The sequence below is a fragment of the Mustela putorius genome, unplaced genomic scaffold (assembly GCF_011764305.1).
Source record: "Mustela putorius furo isolate JIRA1106 unplaced genomic scaffold, ASM1176430v1.1 tig00000145_pilon_pilon_pilon, whole genome shotgun sequence".
Taxonomy (NCBI): Eukaryota; Metazoa; Chordata; class Mammalia; order Carnivora; family Mustelidae; genus Mustela; species Mustela putorius.
Window position 1 is genome coordinate 26,629,384 of NW_025421294.1, and position 18,475 is coordinate 26,647,858.

Here is an 18,475-nt window from a genome sequence, read left to right on the forward strand (position 1 = left end):
AAGACACGGAGGAAGATCTGTAACACACTGCTATCGTGTAAATTAAAATACATGCAGAGCAAACAATAATACACATCTTCATAGAATGCATAGAAGCCAAAAAATATAAGTAAATGGATTAGAATGTTTGGGAGGAAGGACAGGAGTGAGGAGTGGGAATAGGAGAAAATACAGGCATACGTACATAAGAGAGGCCCTGTAGGGACTGACCAAGAGAATGTGTCCTGAACTGAAAAGTGCGATTAATTTAACACTCCACTCCTGAGGCCTAATAAGTTTTTAAAAAGGTGCCTTTGTCCTTGCCATTTGAGGCTTTCCTCAACCCCCCTGTTGACCAGCAGCATGATGAGATCAAGGAGATCATAGCTTTTTAATAATCTCATCATCGGAGAGACTTCTATCTGGACTTGTGTGAGCTTCCTTGTAACACACCTGTCCTTATCAAACTCAGGTTGATCTGGTGCTCTCCTGGTCCTTAAAATCCTTGGAAATTACCTGGCCTTATCTACATTATTTTATTTTCCTAATAGCCATAAACAGAAATGAAAGTACTTACTTCCCTGGGGCTTTAACCAAGCTATAAAAGCTATGTTAATGAAGAATAGGGACTGCAAAGAAGAGAAGAAAGCCCTGGGTTCTGTTTGGCCTGGTTTCCTGTGCATCCTGTGTTGACTTTTTGCATTCACTCAAGGCTTTCAGGAGATGGGTCAGATTGGGACACAGTGTCTAAGCTTCTTGCAAGATACATCTGGAACATTCTAGACCAATGCAATCAAAAAGTGCCTGATGGCTAAAAACTTGCATCATTTAACAAATATATGAGTAAATCCAGCACCGTTTTTGAGATATTTCTAAGTCAACTTGGTGCTGCTTAAACAACAACAAAAAATAGACACAATATTCTTTAAAGTGGCGTGTGTTCAATAGGTATCTGAGATCTGAGAAGTGTAAGGTGGATGGAATGACCTTTTACTACCCAGGGAAACCTCCTGTCCCTGCAGTGTCTTATGTGTATTAGAGTAGGCGCCTCTTCTTCCCGGTGACACAGCCCCAGAGTCAGGCACAGTTACAGCAAGTGGAGTTGGCTCTCAGCCCAGTCACCCCCTTGGTTATTAAGGGTATAATCTACCCAGCTGTAGGACATGACCCTGCAAACAAATAAGCTCCCCCAACTTTTTCTCTTCCACAGGGGTTCCATGATTTGCAACGTTTCTCTGGTTGATGTTGGAAAGGCCCAAGTAGAGCAACAATAGCTGCCATCCTTCCAGGCTCTTCTGCAGTTTTGCCCCTTCCTCGGTACAGGTGGTGTCTGGTTCTACTCTTTTGGAGTCTGCCTGAGCTTTGGACTGGCTTGCCACCAGCAGAACACAGCAAAAGCAAGAATGTAATTTCTGAGGTTAGGTGATAAAAAGTGATGATCTGGCATCCAGCTGCTAGCTGGAATGCTTGGAGTTGGAGCCCTAAGGTGACTATCCTGAGACTCCCAAACTGGGAGGAAGCCATGCTACATGGTGAGGCTGTGTGTAGGTGCTCTGGTCAGCAGTCCAAGTTTTTGAGTGCTCCAGGCTCAGACACCAGACATGTGAGTAAACAAACCCAAGATGCTTCTAGCTCCCAGTTATGAATTCATCACCAGACTTCGAATCTCCCCAGCTGGGGCCCCAGGTAGTTCTGGGGCCCCGGATAGCAGAGAGAAGCTATCCCAACTGTGCACGGAGTTTCTGACACCTAGAATACATAAGCACAAAAAATTGCTGTTTGTTTTATGTTACACAGCAATAGTAACTAAAAGACCCACTATCTTCAGTAACACCAAAAAGAAGAGCAGTAAAAAGAAAGAGAGGAAACTGCTATAAATAAAAATTTAAAAATTAAAAACTAAAGAATTATAAGCTGTTTAAAGGTTTAAAAATTAGACATACAGATGAGCTATATCAATAAATACAAATGACAGCATTTGACTCCTAGTTAGAATAAACCATTAAAGAAAGACATTTAAGAAAACCAGGGTAATTTGACCTTTGACTGGATACTAGATGGTATTAAGGAATTACTGTTAAAGATGTGATAAAATGGTTACTGAAAAAAGAGCCCTTATTACAGATACATACAGAGGTATTTAAGGATGAAAATATCTGATTTGCTTTAAATTGGATTTAAAATGGAGATGAGGGAGGATGGGGTACAGATAAAATAAGATTGCCGAAGTAATTGCTGAAGCCTGGTGATAGGTAGGTGGAGGTTTATTATGTCTACTTTTGTGTGTCTTTGAAGTTTCCCATAAGATAAAGTTTGCCAAAACAAAGATGGAGAGAGCTTACTTGTCATTTGTCCTGTTCTAGGCTGTGGTTCTGTGCTAAGCAGTGCCAATGGTTTAAACAGATTGCTCCTCCTATAAGCACAACTTCTGTATACTCCTGAAGGTTTCTTGACACCCGGACACTGTAGCAATGTGAGATTTTGGGCAGGGAAAAGGACTAAGGGGGAAGGCATATTCTTAGGTAAATGTTTTAGGCACTCCTCAAATCAGTATATTTTGGGGTGGCTAGAATTCCCCTTGAAGACAGAATTCTCTACTCTGACAATACCTAGCCCAGCCCTAGTACACGATTGGCTATCCATGAATTCCTGGCAAAATGATATAAGAAATTGTTCAGGATTTACTCATCAACTTACCCTGAAGATAAGGGATTGTTCAATTTCGAATTTTGAAATAGATCTGTCAGCAGAAAGAAAAGCAAATAGGCTGCCTGTTGATATGCAGATGATGGACTTTAGAAGGTCCTTCTGTTTGCTTGTAGGTTCCCTCCGTTGGAGAAAGACTATTAACTCAGGCTACAGCTTGCTGCTCTCTGGTTGGTTTGGCCTATGTCATTAAGCCCAAAATAGAAAGTTCTTTTACTGCAGAGCTAGGAAAGAGGTTTGAATTTATCAATTCAAGTAACAAAGGGTAGTATTATACCGGCTTTTCTCGGGTGGGGGGTAGGGAAGAGATAATGGCTGCTTCATCAAGGAGAAAGAGTGATCTGACACTGGCAGGGGCTGGGACTAGGAGACAAGCCTCCACTGTGGTGAGTTGGGCTTGTTTCCCATACTGGCCCCCCTCAGTCCCTCCTTCCAACCATGTCACCTCTTTTAGGACATGGGAAAGCAGCTGAGCTACTGGGGAATCAGTCCCAGAAATGTCACTGAAGTTATCAGACTGGAAACAATGCTCTGAGCCAAATCCCTTCCCTCTTGGCTTTTAGAGGAGTCAGAACCTTACAACAAAGTTACACAGAAGGGAGAGGTATCTTTTCCTTGTCAAAAGGTCAAAAGTTTTTAATGATCCATAGGGCTGGAAAGAGTTTGCAGAAATTGCCATTCATATATATTGCTGGAGGGAAGTAGACTGAGCCAGCCCCTTGAACAACAGAGAATGTGTATCCAGAGGCTCTCTCGTTTATAGCTGGTGGGGGTGCAAACTGGTTCCCTCAACAAACTCTTGTACGTATACAATGGGGGACATTTACAGTATAATGTTCATAGCAGCAGTGGGAGCGAGAGCTAAAAAACAAGGTACTTGCCTATCATTGGGAGACTAGATGATATACCTTGTTTCGTCTACACATTTGGTATTTAATACAAGGCAAAATGACTACAGCGGATTACAATGATATGGATGAATTTTAGCAAAGTAAGTGGAAAAAGCAAGTCCCCAAAGATTACATACAGCTTGATGTCGTTTTTATAAAGCCAAGGACAGTTCTAAAAAATTACTCTTTAGGAAGATATACAGATCCAGCAAAATCATATCAAAAGAAAAGGAAATAAACATACAATTTGGAATGGGTTCCCTTGGGTAGCAAGCACAAGAAGATGGGGTGGAGAGCCTTATGCTTCAATATTGGTTATTGCTGAGGCCCTAACTTTTGTTTTGGGTTGTGGATTGACAGGTACCAAATGCATTATTAAAATTGATGAATTTACTACCTAACAACAAAATCAGGCCATCCATACCAATTTTGAGAGCATCAGAACAAAGGATTATGGTTAATCCAATTCTATATACCTGCCATCAAAAACAGGTTATAGAGGGCACCTGGGTGGCTCAGTGGGTTAAGCCGCTGCCTTCGGCTCAGGTCATGATCTCAGGGTCCTGGGATCGAGTCCCGCATTGGGCTCTCTGCTCAGCAGGGAGCCTGCTTCCCCCTCTCACTCTGCCTGCCTCTCTGCCTACTTGTGATCTCTCTCTGTCAAATAAATAAAATCTTTAAAAAAAAAAAAAACAGGTTATAGAGCCTTTGGCACAGTCATCCCACTTTAAGCATTTATCTTAAGGAATAAACAAAGATGCAGAGAAATATTCATGAACAGGACACTTATTGTGGTATTTATAAATATAAAAATAGGAAATACCAAAATAAGGAATTAGTTACATAAATTGTATTACATTGATATACTTGAAAACAAAGTAGTTTTTTAAAATATTTTCTAAGGATGCCTGAGAGGCTCAGTTGGTTAAGCACCTGCCTTTGGCTCAGGTCATGATCCCAGGGGCCAGGGATCAAGCCCTGCATTGCGCCCCACATTGAACCCCACATCACACTCCCTGCTCAGCCCAGACTCTGCTTCTCCCTCTGACCCTCCCCCATCTCGTGCTCTCTCTCTCAAAGAAATAAACAAAATCTTAAAAAAAAAAATTTCTAAGAGTATTTAACAATATTGGGAAAATGTCATGATAGATCAGTTGAATAAAACAAATTACAGAACAGTGTGAACTAGTATAAGTGAGAACTTATATTTATTATATATTACATTCATTATATTATATATATTGAATATATATGCATACCTAGAAAAGCTGAGAAGACTATACATCAAAATGATTATAGCCCTTATTTCTGGATGCTGTGATTGTTTCTTCCTAAGCTTGTCAGTAGTTCAAAAATTTTCTGCAGTGATCATTGATTCTTTTACAATCAGAAATAATTTTATTATAAAATAGTTAATAATAATAATAGCTAATGTAGATGGAGTACTTGTTACGTGCTAACAGCATTACATGGATTCATTTATTTAAAGCTTAAAATAAACTTATGGGAATGGTACAATTATGACCCCCATCCTATAGATGAAAATACTGATGGTGAGCGGGTTTAAGAACTTGGCATGAGGACACAGAAACCATAAAAAGTGGTGCCCTGAGTCAGATTTCTAGGAGGCTCTTCAAAGGGTGTGTCTGATGATAGTGTCTTGGCCTCTGCACCAGAATGATCTCCACTGGGAACTGAACAGCTTGATATGTAACTGAAACCTACACAGGTTGAGGCCTCCAAGGGGTGTCTGAGCCTGAGCCCACACAAGCCAGCCAATCATCAAACATGGGTGTATATGTAGAGGGGCACACATGGATGGAAGCCAGGTAGCCCACTCCTTGAGGGTTTCTGATGAGCCTCTGTGGCAGATCCCAGTAAATGCAGCCTGGATTGTAGAACAGAGATTTTACTCATGGCTCTGATGAGCTCTGGTCCCCACCAGTCACTGTAGGATGGCCTCTAGAGCCCTCAGTGGAGAGGAGGAGAGGAGGGTGCTCAAGGGATGGGACAGAGCCAGGGACTCAGCTGCAGTCTCTTCTCATCACTCATGCTTTAAATATAAGCTCTGATGTGATCAAGGCACCAGAGATAAAATGCTTTTCTCAAGCTAAGCAGCAGGATCTGGTATCCCATTTGGACAAGACAGTGGAAAATAGACTTGGGGGGAAAAATTCCTCGGCCTCAACACGAACACACAGGAGTTGAAGAATCTGATACCTTAACATTGTAGAATAAACAAATGGAGGCATAGTTTCCTATGTTTTTTTTTTCAAAACATCTAGAATAGATATGATTTACGTGGGAGTGATTTAAACAGCTAGTTCTTCTCTTCTCAGCTGAAGAATTCTGGATTTTCCTTCAAGATGTAGCTCGAGCATCGCCGTCTGTGGAAATACTTCCCAAGCCACCTCAAGCAACAAGGCTGTTCCTCTTCTGTACATGTTTAATAAATGATTTGTTTATCTGTCATAACGTCTGTCTTCCCCTGCTGGAGCATAAACTCAGTGAGCTGTGTTTTATGCACCTTTGGGTTTCCCCCACTTTTTCTGCACTTCTTCCCATCACCTGTCCCCCATGTGCCTCCCTAAGCCTGCTATGTGGTAAGTGCTAATTAAATGTTGCTTTTGGAACAGACAGCTGTAACATTTGGGGCATGGTGTCCTAGAATTCTTGGAGCTGGGACTCAAACCCCTTTTTGCATCTATGCTGGGTGAAAGAGTTTTATTATATTTGTGGCAGAATTCCTGGCCACAACATTCTGGCCACATCTATAAAATTCTAATTTCAGGTGAAAGGGCAATGTAAGTTTAATTTTTCTGAAAATCACAAAGAAAAATGGGGATAGATACCAAAATCTTCTGGTAGCTGGGCAGGTCCAATAAGCCAGAGCATGGCAGGTTTCTCATGGGCATAGCCATTAAAATGTTCACTAAGTAAGTCTTTATCTTGGAGCTTCTGGGGCATAGAAGGCCTTGGTGCAAAGTGTGTGTTATCAGATATGGCACCCTTTTCAGAGAAAAGATTCTGGCACAACAGGAACGTAAGACTGACCAACTGTATTAATTCTTGGATTTATTCCTCATTGCCTTTTTCTCTATACAACAGGTCTTCCTGAATGTTTGCATGATGTCAAGGGAAGAAAGGGGGTGTTCTTTTTGTTTCACCTCTACCCTCATTTCTTGAATCCTCCCACCTGCCCCTCCCATCCTCACTTCATCTGATGACTTTGTGTCTATATGATTTTTTAAAAAGATTTTATTTATTTATTTGACACACAGAGAGAGATCACAAGTAGGCGGAGAGGCAGGCAGAGGGTGGGGAGGGGAAGCAGGCTCCCTGCTGAGCAGAGAGCCTGACGTGGGACTCGATCCCAGGACTCTGAGATCATGACCTGAGCTGAAGGCAGAGGCTTAAGCCATTGAGCCACCCAGGCACCCTCTATATGATGTTTTTGATACAATTATGTTCTGTTTCCAAAGACCACTATTTCATGGCAGACATTGAGATGCTCCAAGTAGCATTAAAGGATATTTAGGATCAGAGACCACTTAGAAGTAATAAGAATAAGAATACCTAGGGGCGCTTTGGTGGCTTAGGTGGTTAAGCATCTGACTCTTGATTTCGTCTCAGGTCATCTCAGGGTCAGGAGATGGAGCTCCAAGTCAGGCTCTGTGCAGTCTGCTTGGGATTCTTCCTCTCCCTCTGCTCCCTGTCCCCTCCTTCCCTCTCAAAAAGAAGAGGAGGAAGAAGAAGGGGGAGGAAGAGGAGGAAGGGGAGAAAGGGGTGGGGGAAGGGGGAGGCGGGGAAGGAAAGGGATGAGGAGGAGGAGGAGGAGGAGAAGAGGAGGAGGAGGAGGAGGGATAGAACACTTTAATACTGGACGTTTATTATATGCTGTGGTGTGTTTAATATTTATAATTTCACTTAATTCTCAGAAGAACCCTATTATTTGGCAATTACGATTATCTCCACTTTATTAATGAGAAAACTGAAACTCAGAGAAGTTAGGTGACTTGCCAAACTTCATGCAGAACCAGAATTCAAATCAGCCCTATCTGACTCTAGAACCATTTCTTACCTACATGGCTCTGTTTTCTGTCTCAGTAAAGCTTAAAAGTCAGGGAACTGGAAGGAACAACAACAAAATAAAACTAATGGTAAGGCCAAGAGAATTGCTGACAAAAAGATATAGCTCATTTCTTCTCTATGTTTAATGTAAATTTTTATACTTTGGCTAAGGTATTTATTATAAAGTTCTTTGCTGAAGGTCATCTTCCTTCTACCCTGCCCCCATCATCAGATGATGTTCATTTATAGCTATGTTTAAACATCATAGGCAACACTTAGACTTGCTGTATACTGAGTTTGCCATCTGAGCAAAAATTCTTTCTCAAAGCATATTTGCTTTATTCATTCTCTGGTTTTTGCCAAGAAATTAAAGGACTTTTTTTTTTTTTTTTGCTTTTAACTTTTTGTTCCAAGTATTCCTCAGCTCTAGAATTTAAACAGTCAGGTCCAATTAGTCAAGACCAGATTAACCAAACCGACATTTTAGATCCACAGCTAGTTTGAGTTCCACAGAGTAGGAAAATGTTCTAGAATCTTTCTGAAGGAAAAGACATTCTGATTTAGTTCTGTATTGTTTGTAATCACATATGCTTTACTTCATGGCTTGAATGCTAATAAGAGCTTCCTAGAATTCATTCCTTAAGAAGTTAAGTCATGGCATCTAATTATTTGGCAGGATGTTTTAAGTATATATAATTATATCTTCCCTCTAGTTTGTGGTGGTGAGCCAAGTAATCTGCATCAAGAGAAAATAATACCTACATTAGGGCTACCAACCAGGAGCTCACATTACTTTGGAAAAACCCACTCATTTATAATCTTAACACATAGTAGGTGCTCAATACTGGTTTTTAGGGTGGGTAATACCCATTAAGTTTTTATTTTGTTTGCTTTTTTTTTTTTTAACCACACAACTTCTGACAATATGGCATTTTCTAAATTTCCTTTTGAAAGGAATTTGTTTCTCATTGGAACTATGGTCCATGGAGGCACTTTGTAAAATGCTGCTGTAGATGCCAAAAATTTTGATGTCCTAGTACACATTTGCACCCATTCAAGGACCTCTGAAACACTGAATAAATGCAGCCCTTATGGTGCTCAATACTTTTTAATGAACCAAACTAATATCACCCCTACTTTACTAGTTAAGATAACTCAGGCAAAGGGAAATCATATTGACCCTGTTCCATATTTCAGTACTTGGAGGTCAGTTGTGTGAGTGTGGCTGAGACCCTGCACTTGGGAGTATAAAGTTTCAAATCCTGATCACTACCATGGAAGTCCCTTCTCTTTTCTGAGTGCTTGTCTGCTTCTTGCCCTATGAGACAGAACCAGTTCTCACACAGTACAGGGCAACAGTGAACAGCACACTGGGCATGGCTTTATAATCATGAGCACTGAGTGATGATTTTTTCCTCATACATTCTACATGATCTTAACTCTTACTCCTCTATTATTTGGGGATGATAACTGCAAAACATGTTCAGAATTTGGGCTAAAATAATTTTTTTTCCAAGTCTGGTAAATTATGTCACAAGCCTTTGGGGGAGTAGATCTGAGACACTTTCCTTTGGGCATGCTGCTGGGAGATAGAAGGGAAAGCAGAATTGTCATTTTCAGTCTAGGAAGGCCAAGCCAGTCAGCCTCGCTAGGCAGGTTGTTTTGGATGAAGGACAATTTTCAGTCTCATCCTCAGCTGATCCAGGCCTCCAGAGCTTTCTTCAGCCTTTTGGTTGGGATGATGCCGTCAGAGATGTAGAGTGAGCAGCTGGGTTCAGCAGAGTGAACTGCTATTGGGGGTAGGAAGTCTAGAAGATCAGTGACCAGGGTCAGCTCTTGCCTTGCGTTTTAAGGTTAAATGTCCTTTGGAAAGTTACATTTGCCAGGTCCTGTGGACATCATCCTCTCTCTTCTATCTGTACCTCGACTATAGGGAGAATACAAGCTTCCACCAACGCAGGGTATCTTACCTGTCTGGATAACCCTTCTCTCTCCCAAGCGTGGGATGCAGGACATAACAGCTTTAAGGAGCCAAACATTTCTGTGAATGCAGGGATATGGGGATGTGAAAACATTTCACAAACCCCAAAGAGATTCATAGCCAGACCGAGATCCTATCCTAAGGTATCTGAGCTTTCTTTAAAGCGCGTGTTGTAGCCGCTTCTAACACCGCCGGGTCGCCGCCCCTCTATAAAGTAGGCCAGAGAAGGTAGGGGTTGAGGGGGGTGTTGTCCCTTCCTCGTTCCCACAAGGAACCCGAGGGATAGGAAGGCGCACGCTTGGGTCGGGAGGCAACAACGGGCGAGGCTGCGTGGGGTTTGTGGAAGCCAGGCGCGCGGTCGGAGGCTCAGGGAAAAGCCCAAGCCTCGGCCGCAGGCATCGCGCCCCACAGTCCACCTTAGGCCCGAGGACAGGTGTGTGCGGGGAGGGGGAGTTGTCAGGTGCACCGCGCGGCACTCCCAGGGCCGACACACCCTCCTCTGCCCACGAGTGACCTAATTAGAAGGTGCCTGCCACGCCCAGAGGCGGAGGCGGCCACCCCAACCGGGCTACCACTAGGCGCCCGTTCCTGCCCCCAAAGATTTGGGTATCCCATGCAACTCCAGCGCACCACGGGGTCACAACTCTAGTTTCTGTGACCTGGATGCAAACGCGGGGTAAAGCGCAGAGCCGGCTCACCTTACGGAAAAAGTCTCCGGCAACTAGGTTCTCCCCCAACACCCTCCGACCCCGGGGCGGTGTCTGCGCCACGCCGGCGCCCGCGCCGCGCAGTACGCTGTGCTCCGGAATTAACCCGGTTCTCTGTCGTAAGAACGGCCCTCGCCTCGCCTGGGTCTTCCCTTTCTCTCTGAACCCCTCCCTTCTGGACGACCACGCCCTACCGGCGAAGGTGCCTCAGTTACCAGCCGGCTACGTCGCGCCTGCGCCTTGGCCCCTGGTTCCCACCCCCCGCCCCCCCAAGCCGCTCTGGCGGCGGACCGGGGTTGGCTCTGCAGTTGCGCAGCTCTAGTCCCGGCCCTTCCACCCCGCCGCCTCCTGACGCCGGGCGTGATGTCACCACGCCGGCGGCCGCCATTACAGAGAGCCGAGCTCCGGGGCTAGATCGAGCGGAGGTGGGCAGCGGCCGGTGGCCGGGTGCTGCAGGGAGAGTCCGCGGGTTTGCGCTAGCGCCGAGCAGCCGCCAGCAGCCACACAGGTACCCCGGGAGCCGGCGGCGGCGTGTGCGTGTGGCCCGTGTGCGGGCGGCGGCGCGGGAGGAGCGCGGAGCGGCAGCCGGTTCGGGCGGGTGGCATCATGGACGAGAAGGTGTTCACCAAGGAGCTGGACCAGTGGATCGAGCAGCTGAACGAGTGCAAGCAGCTGTCCGAGTCCCAGGTCAAGAGCCTCTGCGAGAAGGTGAGTTTCTCTCCGGCTGCGGGAGGCGGCGCGGGCCGAGCCCCTCGGGAAGGAGGCGGCGGTGGGGAGGGTGCAACATGGCGGAGGCAGCCGGTCCAGGTTCCCCCCGAGCTTCCCAGACCGGCGCCCGGCGCGGCTCGGCGGCGGCTCCCGGACGACCCGGCGCCCCCTGCCTCCAGCGCAGGGATTGGTTGTCGCCGCCACCGCCGCCTAAAATGGCGCCGTTCACCCTACTCCGGGGCTTCCGAGCCTCTCCGCCCTGGAGCCGGGCGAGGTGGCTGGGGGCCACACAGAGACCCTGTGTGTTCGGATCGGGGTCGGTTTTGAGGTGCATGTAAGAGGACGTGGGTTCTGCGGCCTGGGATGCGGGTGTAGGACTCTACCGTGAGGCGGATAAGAGGCTTTTTACTTGCGCTCAGGCCTCATTTTTGGTTCCAGAGCTGTCCAGAGAATCCCCCAAAGGCAAGCTCGTAGGCCGGACCCCAAGACTTGTCTAAAGGTCCTGCACCCGCATCCCAGGACCTTTAGCCCTGCTGTCCCTGGTGGTTTTGTTAAATTCACTGAGCAGTCCTTTCCAGAGACTGACTTAAAAATGTGTGTTAAAAGAATTTAAATAATACTTCTCTAACCCAGTTTCTACGAAGGTCATGGTGGTAGGTGCAGGGAGGAGTTACAACTTGGGTTTCAGAGTTGGAAGAAGTGGAGAATTTGGTGAGTCATACCACATAAGGAGCTTTGGGATTGGAAATCAAGTGTTGGTTTAATCTATGAATTCTATGCTGACTCAAACTGGGTACTGTGAAACCCTTCTGTGAGCTGAGCGTACTTGGCATTTTGCCATCTATTTTTAAAAAGGAACAACATAAACTGCGAGCAGCAAATTTTGTACACTGGCTCTTTGGTGGGAAAGTTACTTGATTGTATTTTTGAGGCTGTAAGTATGGATAGTAATAATAGCTGTTGATTGAGCTTTTAATAAGTCCCATTTTAAATTACCTGATTCCGTTTTGCTTTTACCTAGGGGTTGGGGAAACAGGTAGCCTATTTAGTTATTGGCTGTGTTATATTTTTGAAGTTTTATGACTCAGTTTTCTAATATATAGAAAATGCTTATCTCCACTACAGATAGTTTAACTTCTTTTATCAAAAATAACTTGGTAGTATTTCATTTTAGTGCAGAATTGCGGAATACCATATTTGCATTTTGTGTCAGTGAAGAGTGTTATTAGAGAGCAATTATGCTGACTCGTTTGCGGTTTGATGGAAGAATTAGGTTCATGAGTTTGATGTATATACTCCTAATGCAGGCTTTTTCAGAAACCGTGCTGTGAATAATTGCAATTTAAATGAGTCAAATTCAGATTTATTTATCGTTATCCTGAACAACTCTCCTACTAGTTGATGAGGTGGCAAATTACCTATTGGAGCTGAATTTTAATGTTAGCAGTGTCTTCTGTTCCTTCTTTACCCTCATCAGATAAGGATGGTGTTTGTATGAAGGTTTAGAAAGAGGCTTTTTAAACTTACTTCACGTATACTGTCAAGTCTTAATTTCTAGGTGCTGTTAAGTGATGATTTTATGACTTTTAGGGATCAGTGCTATATAGACTTTGAGTCAGCATTTGGTGAGGTGACTAGTTATTTGTGTAGAAAACATCGGAAGAGAGGTAATGGTGTAATTGGAAGACTACCGGACTTCAAGTTAGACCTGGGCGCTAGTCCTCTTTCTGTTGTAGAACAGTTGTGACTGACCTTGGGACAATCACCTAGTCCACATTTTGCTACTGAAACTAAGAGTAAAATAGATGTTCCAGGCTCCCTTCTAATCTGAGATTATATAATCCAATTTAAATTAGTATGTTGTGTTTAAATATTGAACACCTGCTTACTATTCACAATTGCTTACTTTTATGAGAGAAATGAAAAGCAATGAAGTATAATCACATTCAGTCTCAAGGAGCCTGAATCTGGTTGGAAGTAGGTAAGTAGTAGATGAACGAGAGGAGCACAGGGTTTGTGTTAGAGACTGCAGGAGATAATAGTGGGTGCTTAGTTTGAGTGTGTGAAGATTTATGAACGTGCTAAATGTGATTGCTTTCCCCATCTTTGTAAAACTAAGATACAGTGAGATTTACCACTGTATACTTATATCTCCATTGCTTTCTACTATGTCCAGATTTCTGTTCTTAGAGCCAAAAAGGTGGAAATAATATTTGAAGTAAGGTTCCCAAGAAATGGGTTCTTCTTTTTTTTTTTTTTTAAAGATTTTATTTATTTATTTGACAGAGAGAGATTACAAGTAGGCAGAGAGAGAGGAGGAAGCAGGCTCCCTGCCGAGCAGAGAGCCCGATGCGGGACTCGATCCCAGGACCCTGAGATCATGACCTGACCCGAAGGCAGCGGCTTAACCCACTGAGCCACCCAGGCGCCCAAGAAATGGGTTCTTGAGGGGAAATATTATGCAGTCTTCACACTCTTTTTAACTTGTAAGTTTTTGAACTGCGGAGTATATTAACTTCGCAAACTAAGTTTTAAGGCAGCTTTTTAGGTATGTGAAATGAGTGAGGATGCATGACTTGAAATGATTTTTTGTACTAGGAAACTACAGCAAAAATTCTCTTTTCACTCTTAATTGAACAGCCAATAGCACATCTAGTGAAAACTATGTATTTTGAAAATCTCGAGGGAACTATTTTTCATTCGTATAATAGATTATCCTTTTAAAGAAAAAACACTTGTTGGAGATAGGTACTTGGTAGTAGTTGATCGTTTCTTTAATTTTAAGAAGGAAAAGTAACACAAAAGCCTTCCTTTTATCCACCTGAAGGTGGTAGGTGATCTGAATGAAATATTTAAATGGTAAAGATAGAAGTATACCATGAGAGGTCATGGTGACTAAAAAATTCAGAGACTATTATTACGATCTCCCATTAGTAGTTAATAGTGGTAGGTGTTCAAAATGCAGAGAATCTAGGTGTGTGTTTATAGACAAAGGTAAATACTTTTTTTTGCAGTTGACTAGTTAAGCATTTTTTCCCTTCACAGTGTGATTAAGATTTATATCAAAGCCAAGATGATTGTATGTGGAGTATACTTTGTCATTTTGAGGATCATAATTTTAGTTCATTGTTGAAAATTTGTGGTGAGTGCATACAGTCTTGTCTCAGGTACAGTTCTGTAGTCAGTAACATTACTACATTTGTATAATTGGAAGGTATGTTTCCACTTAGAGATTGGAAGAAGTAAATAGTATCAACTACAGTAAACGGTGACTTCATCAGTGGTTTAATTTAGGTAAGATTTTTGGCTTTGTCCTTTCAGGTCTTTCCAAACTTGTGGAGAATGTTGTTTGATAGCCAGTTTTTTTTTTTTTTTTTTTTTTCCCTTTCCCCAAAGGAGTTCTTTACCTAGGTATGCTCTTTTCCATTGCTCTGCAAACACTATAAATAAAATGCAGTCACTAAGGCCTCACATTTGTTACAGGAGTATGGTAAAAAACAAACCCTCCTTCTCACTGGATGAACTACAAAATGTTTGACCAAAGTTAAATTTCTGTATGAAGTGGTTAATAAATTTTTGTGAGCCTATATGTGTGCTTAATTTAACATTGTTTGGAGGCAGCTGGGTGGTGTAGTTGGTTAAGCTTCAGACTCTTGTTTTTGGCTCAGGTCTTGATCTCAGGGTGGTGAGATGAGCCCCATGTTGAGCTCAACCTGGAGTCTGCTTGAGATTCTTTCTCCCTCTGGCCCTCCTGCTCATGCAGGGAGCACTCCCTTCCCCCATCCCCCTGCTCACCCTCTCTCTCCCTCACTGTCTCTTTCCCTCTGGAATGCATAGATAAATCTTAAAAAAACAAAACAAACAAAACCCAAACATTTAAAAGGTTGTTTGGCTCATTTCCATAATAGTAATTTGAATATTGAGAACAAAGGGAAAGCATGATGCAGAACGATGTTTGTATATTTGTTTGTGTATTTTCACATTCACAGTTCTTTTAAGTTTATGAGACAGTAATCATCCTCAGTGATAGATGGAAACCAGAGGCTCAGAAAGGTAAAGTGAGGGCTCCTGGTTGCCTCAGTGGGTTAAGCCTCTGCCTTCGGCTCAGGTCATGATCTCAGGGTCCTGGGATTGAGCTCCAGACTCTCTGCTCAGTGGGGAGCCTGCTTCCTCCTCCCCCCTCTGCCTGTCTCTCTGCCTGCTTGTGATCTCGCTGTCAAATAAATAAATAAAATCTTTTAAAAAAAAGAAAGGTAAAGTGACTTGACTTTGGGGGCTAAAGTGCGATGTGCAGGCTTACAGATTCTCGGCCCAGTGTTCTAATGTTGCTCCACAGCTCCCCTCTTTTCTTAGGTGGTGTTAATGAAAAAGGAGGTGAATTGGGAGTCAAACTGAATTGTGGAATCAACAGCTCTGTAAAATAAAGCATTTTGTTCATTGCTTGAAACCTTCCTATTTATGTCACACAGTGTTGTCTCACTTTGTCCTGGAGGAGGAAACAGTTAATTTTTCAATTTTGAGTGTGGCTGGCTGTATTTGCCCCTCAAATAACATTAGTGAGAAGAAAATGCCAGTTCATTTTGTGTGTATTCTTAGTGCAAATCATGGTCTGGAAACAGAACTTTATACCTGAAAAGCAAACCTAATATTTATATTGTTCAGTACAGTTTGTAAAATGCCTTTTTATCATGGCTTCCGTAGTCAGACCTACCTGTATGTGTCATGTCAGTGTGTGTTTCATGATCTCCTAGTCATGAAGCAGTAGTGCACTTGGTTTTGGGTTGAATTAATGTGGAAGCATCGAAAAGGTGAACAGCCCTACTATTTGGAAACACAGGTCCCCCAACTCCTTTTCTTTTCTCTGTCAAAGTCAAGAGTTCTGCCTACAAATACTGGCAGGTGAAACTCATGCTATAGAAAGCATGAGAGGCACTGGTAGAGTTTGTGGGTAACATTTGTATCACCTGTCAGGTGTCTCTGCCCCACCCCTCTTTAATGGCTGACGATATTGCTGGTATTGTAAGTTATTTGTCAGTTACCTGTGAAGTATTCTTTGTTTAGGTTGGAGGAGGTTGAGCTAGGAAAACCTGGAGATAATAGGTTTGTGTTGAGGGTTGTTGTTTTTTTTTTAAATTATTTTTATTAATGTATATTATTTGCCTCAGGGGTACAGGTCTATGAATCATCAGGCTTACACATTTCACAGAGGGAGGGTCTTTTTTGAGGGTGCTCAGAAGAGAGGGAAAGTTTGGTATGGCAGAGAATCCCCCCCCTTTTTTTTTTTACTTTGTGACCCATCTCTCATTTCCTTTTTTTTTCCCCTTCATTACCATCCTTGTCTGAAAAAACCTTCAAGCTGTACTTCCCACACAAGTGAGATAGGAATTGAACTAGAACTATGAAGGGAGGGGCGCCTGGGTGGCTCAGTGGGTTAAGCCACTGCCTTCGGCTCAGGTCATGATCTCAGGGTCCTGGGATCGAGTCCTGCATCGGGCTCTCTGCTCGGCAGGGAGCCTGCTTCCCTCTCTGCCTGCCTCTCCGACTACTTGTGATTTCTCTCTGTCAAATAAATAAATAAAATCTTAAAAAAAAAAAAAAAACTATGAAGGGAAAAGATTTTGTTTTTTTGCTGTTTTAAATAGCGTTTCTTTTAGCTTCTGCAGAAGTGGTAGAAGCAGCTGAAATAGGGGTCTGGCTGCCAGTAAATGGCTGGGGATGGATTCTGAAAAAATTGTAAAGTGCAATCTGGGATTAACTGCTTAATTTTTTTTTTTTTTTTTTAAAGATTTTATTCATTTATTTGACAGACAGAGATCACAAGTAGGCAGAGAGGCAGGCAGAGAGAGAGAGAGAAGAGGAAGCAGGCTCTCTGCTGAGCAGAGAGCCCGATATGGGGCTCGATCCCAGGACCCTGGGATCATGACCTGAGCCGAAGGCAGAGGCTTTAACCCACTGAGCCACCCAGGCGCCCAACTGCTTAATTTCTTAACAGTACAGAATTACTATTACTTACTTATATATCGGTAGCGTGGTTTGGGATGGATGAACAAGGCAGTGACAGAGTTGTGTATATCTGAATCTGTGTATTTTATAAACTGTATGTGACCAGTTGGCCAGTTACTGTGGTACTCCATGTCCTCGCTTCTGCTTCGGTCATTTAGTTACTACTACAGATGGGAGTATGGATGTTGAGGGGGCTGCAAGAAGATTGTAAACCTTTTTCCATACTGCTCCTGGGAGACAGAGTTCATTTACCTAGCTAGAATTATATACAAAGTATAGTTCACAAAGACTATGGAGTGTCAGTGGTACTGTTAACTATGTGACAGTGTATATTTAGTTCTGGAATTCATTCAGTCAAAATTTATTAAGCTATTATTATGTGAATTACTCATTTTCACTGTTTTGTCTAAATAGCATTATTTTAGGGATTTGTTAATTTGTTGCACTAATAGTAGGGTTTCACATTCATTAGTCAGGAGTTTAAACTTGAAGTAACTCTTTAGAGGGGAAAGGTTTTAAAATATTTGTGCTAATGGTGATCAAGTGCATGTCATTAGTCTGCCACCCATTGTTTGTAAACTGGCAGTAGTGCCCACCCTTTTTCTGTTGGGTATCTATGATTTAGTGAAAAGGCTTAAGAATTGCTTTAGTAAAATTTCAGTGATGAAAGGAACCTTAAAGACCATAGGCCAAGTCACTTGGTATAGATGAGGGAGGAAACTGAAACATCCAGAGTGGTCACATATCATTCATGATAGATTGTTGTGGTGAGAATTTTTAAACTACATATATACCAACATTTCTCTGTTACATATAATTTTTTTCCTCTATGCAGGAATGGGAATTTTTAATTCCTACACATGTGCATTTGACAGAAGTGGAAGAATATGAACTTAAATATTTTAATTTTTTTTAAGTTTTTATGTATTTGTCAGAGCGGGCGAGCGCACAAAAGCAGGGGGACCAGCAGGAAGAGGGAGAAGAATGCTCCCCACTGAGGAGGGAGCCTGATGTGGGACTCTGTCCCAGGACCCTGGGATCACGACCTGAGCCGAAGGCAGATGTTTAACTGAATGAGCAACCCACTTATCTCTTAAGTATTTTCCTTTAATACAATTTTAGAATTATTCACATCCCTGACCTTTTATAACCTTAAAACCAAGTAGTAACTACTAGTTGGTAGAACATTATATGGAAGATTATAGTACTTTTATCGTGTAATCACACAGATAGTATGCATACAGTGTAATCATATGGAAGACCAAAATATTTCATAAAACGTTAGAGGCATCTGTTTGATGTAATTAATGAAAAAACACCTAATATGAAGAAAGGTTTGATAGTTGAAGATGATTAACTCAAGATTTATTTGCTTCCGGGGCTAGTAGTATGTCTACATTATGTATCACACCAAAGTAAAAATCTAGCTG

General features: G+C 42.8%; 1 protein-coding gene across 3 annotated transcripts in view; it reads left to right on the forward strand.

Annotated features, from left to right (window-relative positions):
- LOC101676954 (serine/threonine-protein phosphatase 2A catalytic subunit alpha isoform) overlaps positions 1 to 18,475 on the forward strand; it is a 141,165-nt gene that overhangs the window by 108,330 nt on the left and 14,360 nt on the right. Inside the window, exon 13 of one of the 3 annotated variants that reach the window (XM_045075502.1) lies at positions 5,915 to 6,047. The exons of 1 other annotated variant lie outside the window; for it this stretch is intronic. In XM_045075502.1, the coding sequence (XP_044931437.1) occupies positions 5,915 to 5,947 (33 nt within the window). In that variant the 3' untranslated portion in view covers positions 5,948 to 6,047. Of the gene's footprint in view, positions 1 to 5,914; positions 6,048 to 10,802; positions 11,043 to 18,475 lie in introns of those variants that run through there. One more of the 3 variants, XM_004744970.3, reaches the window with a different exon arrangement.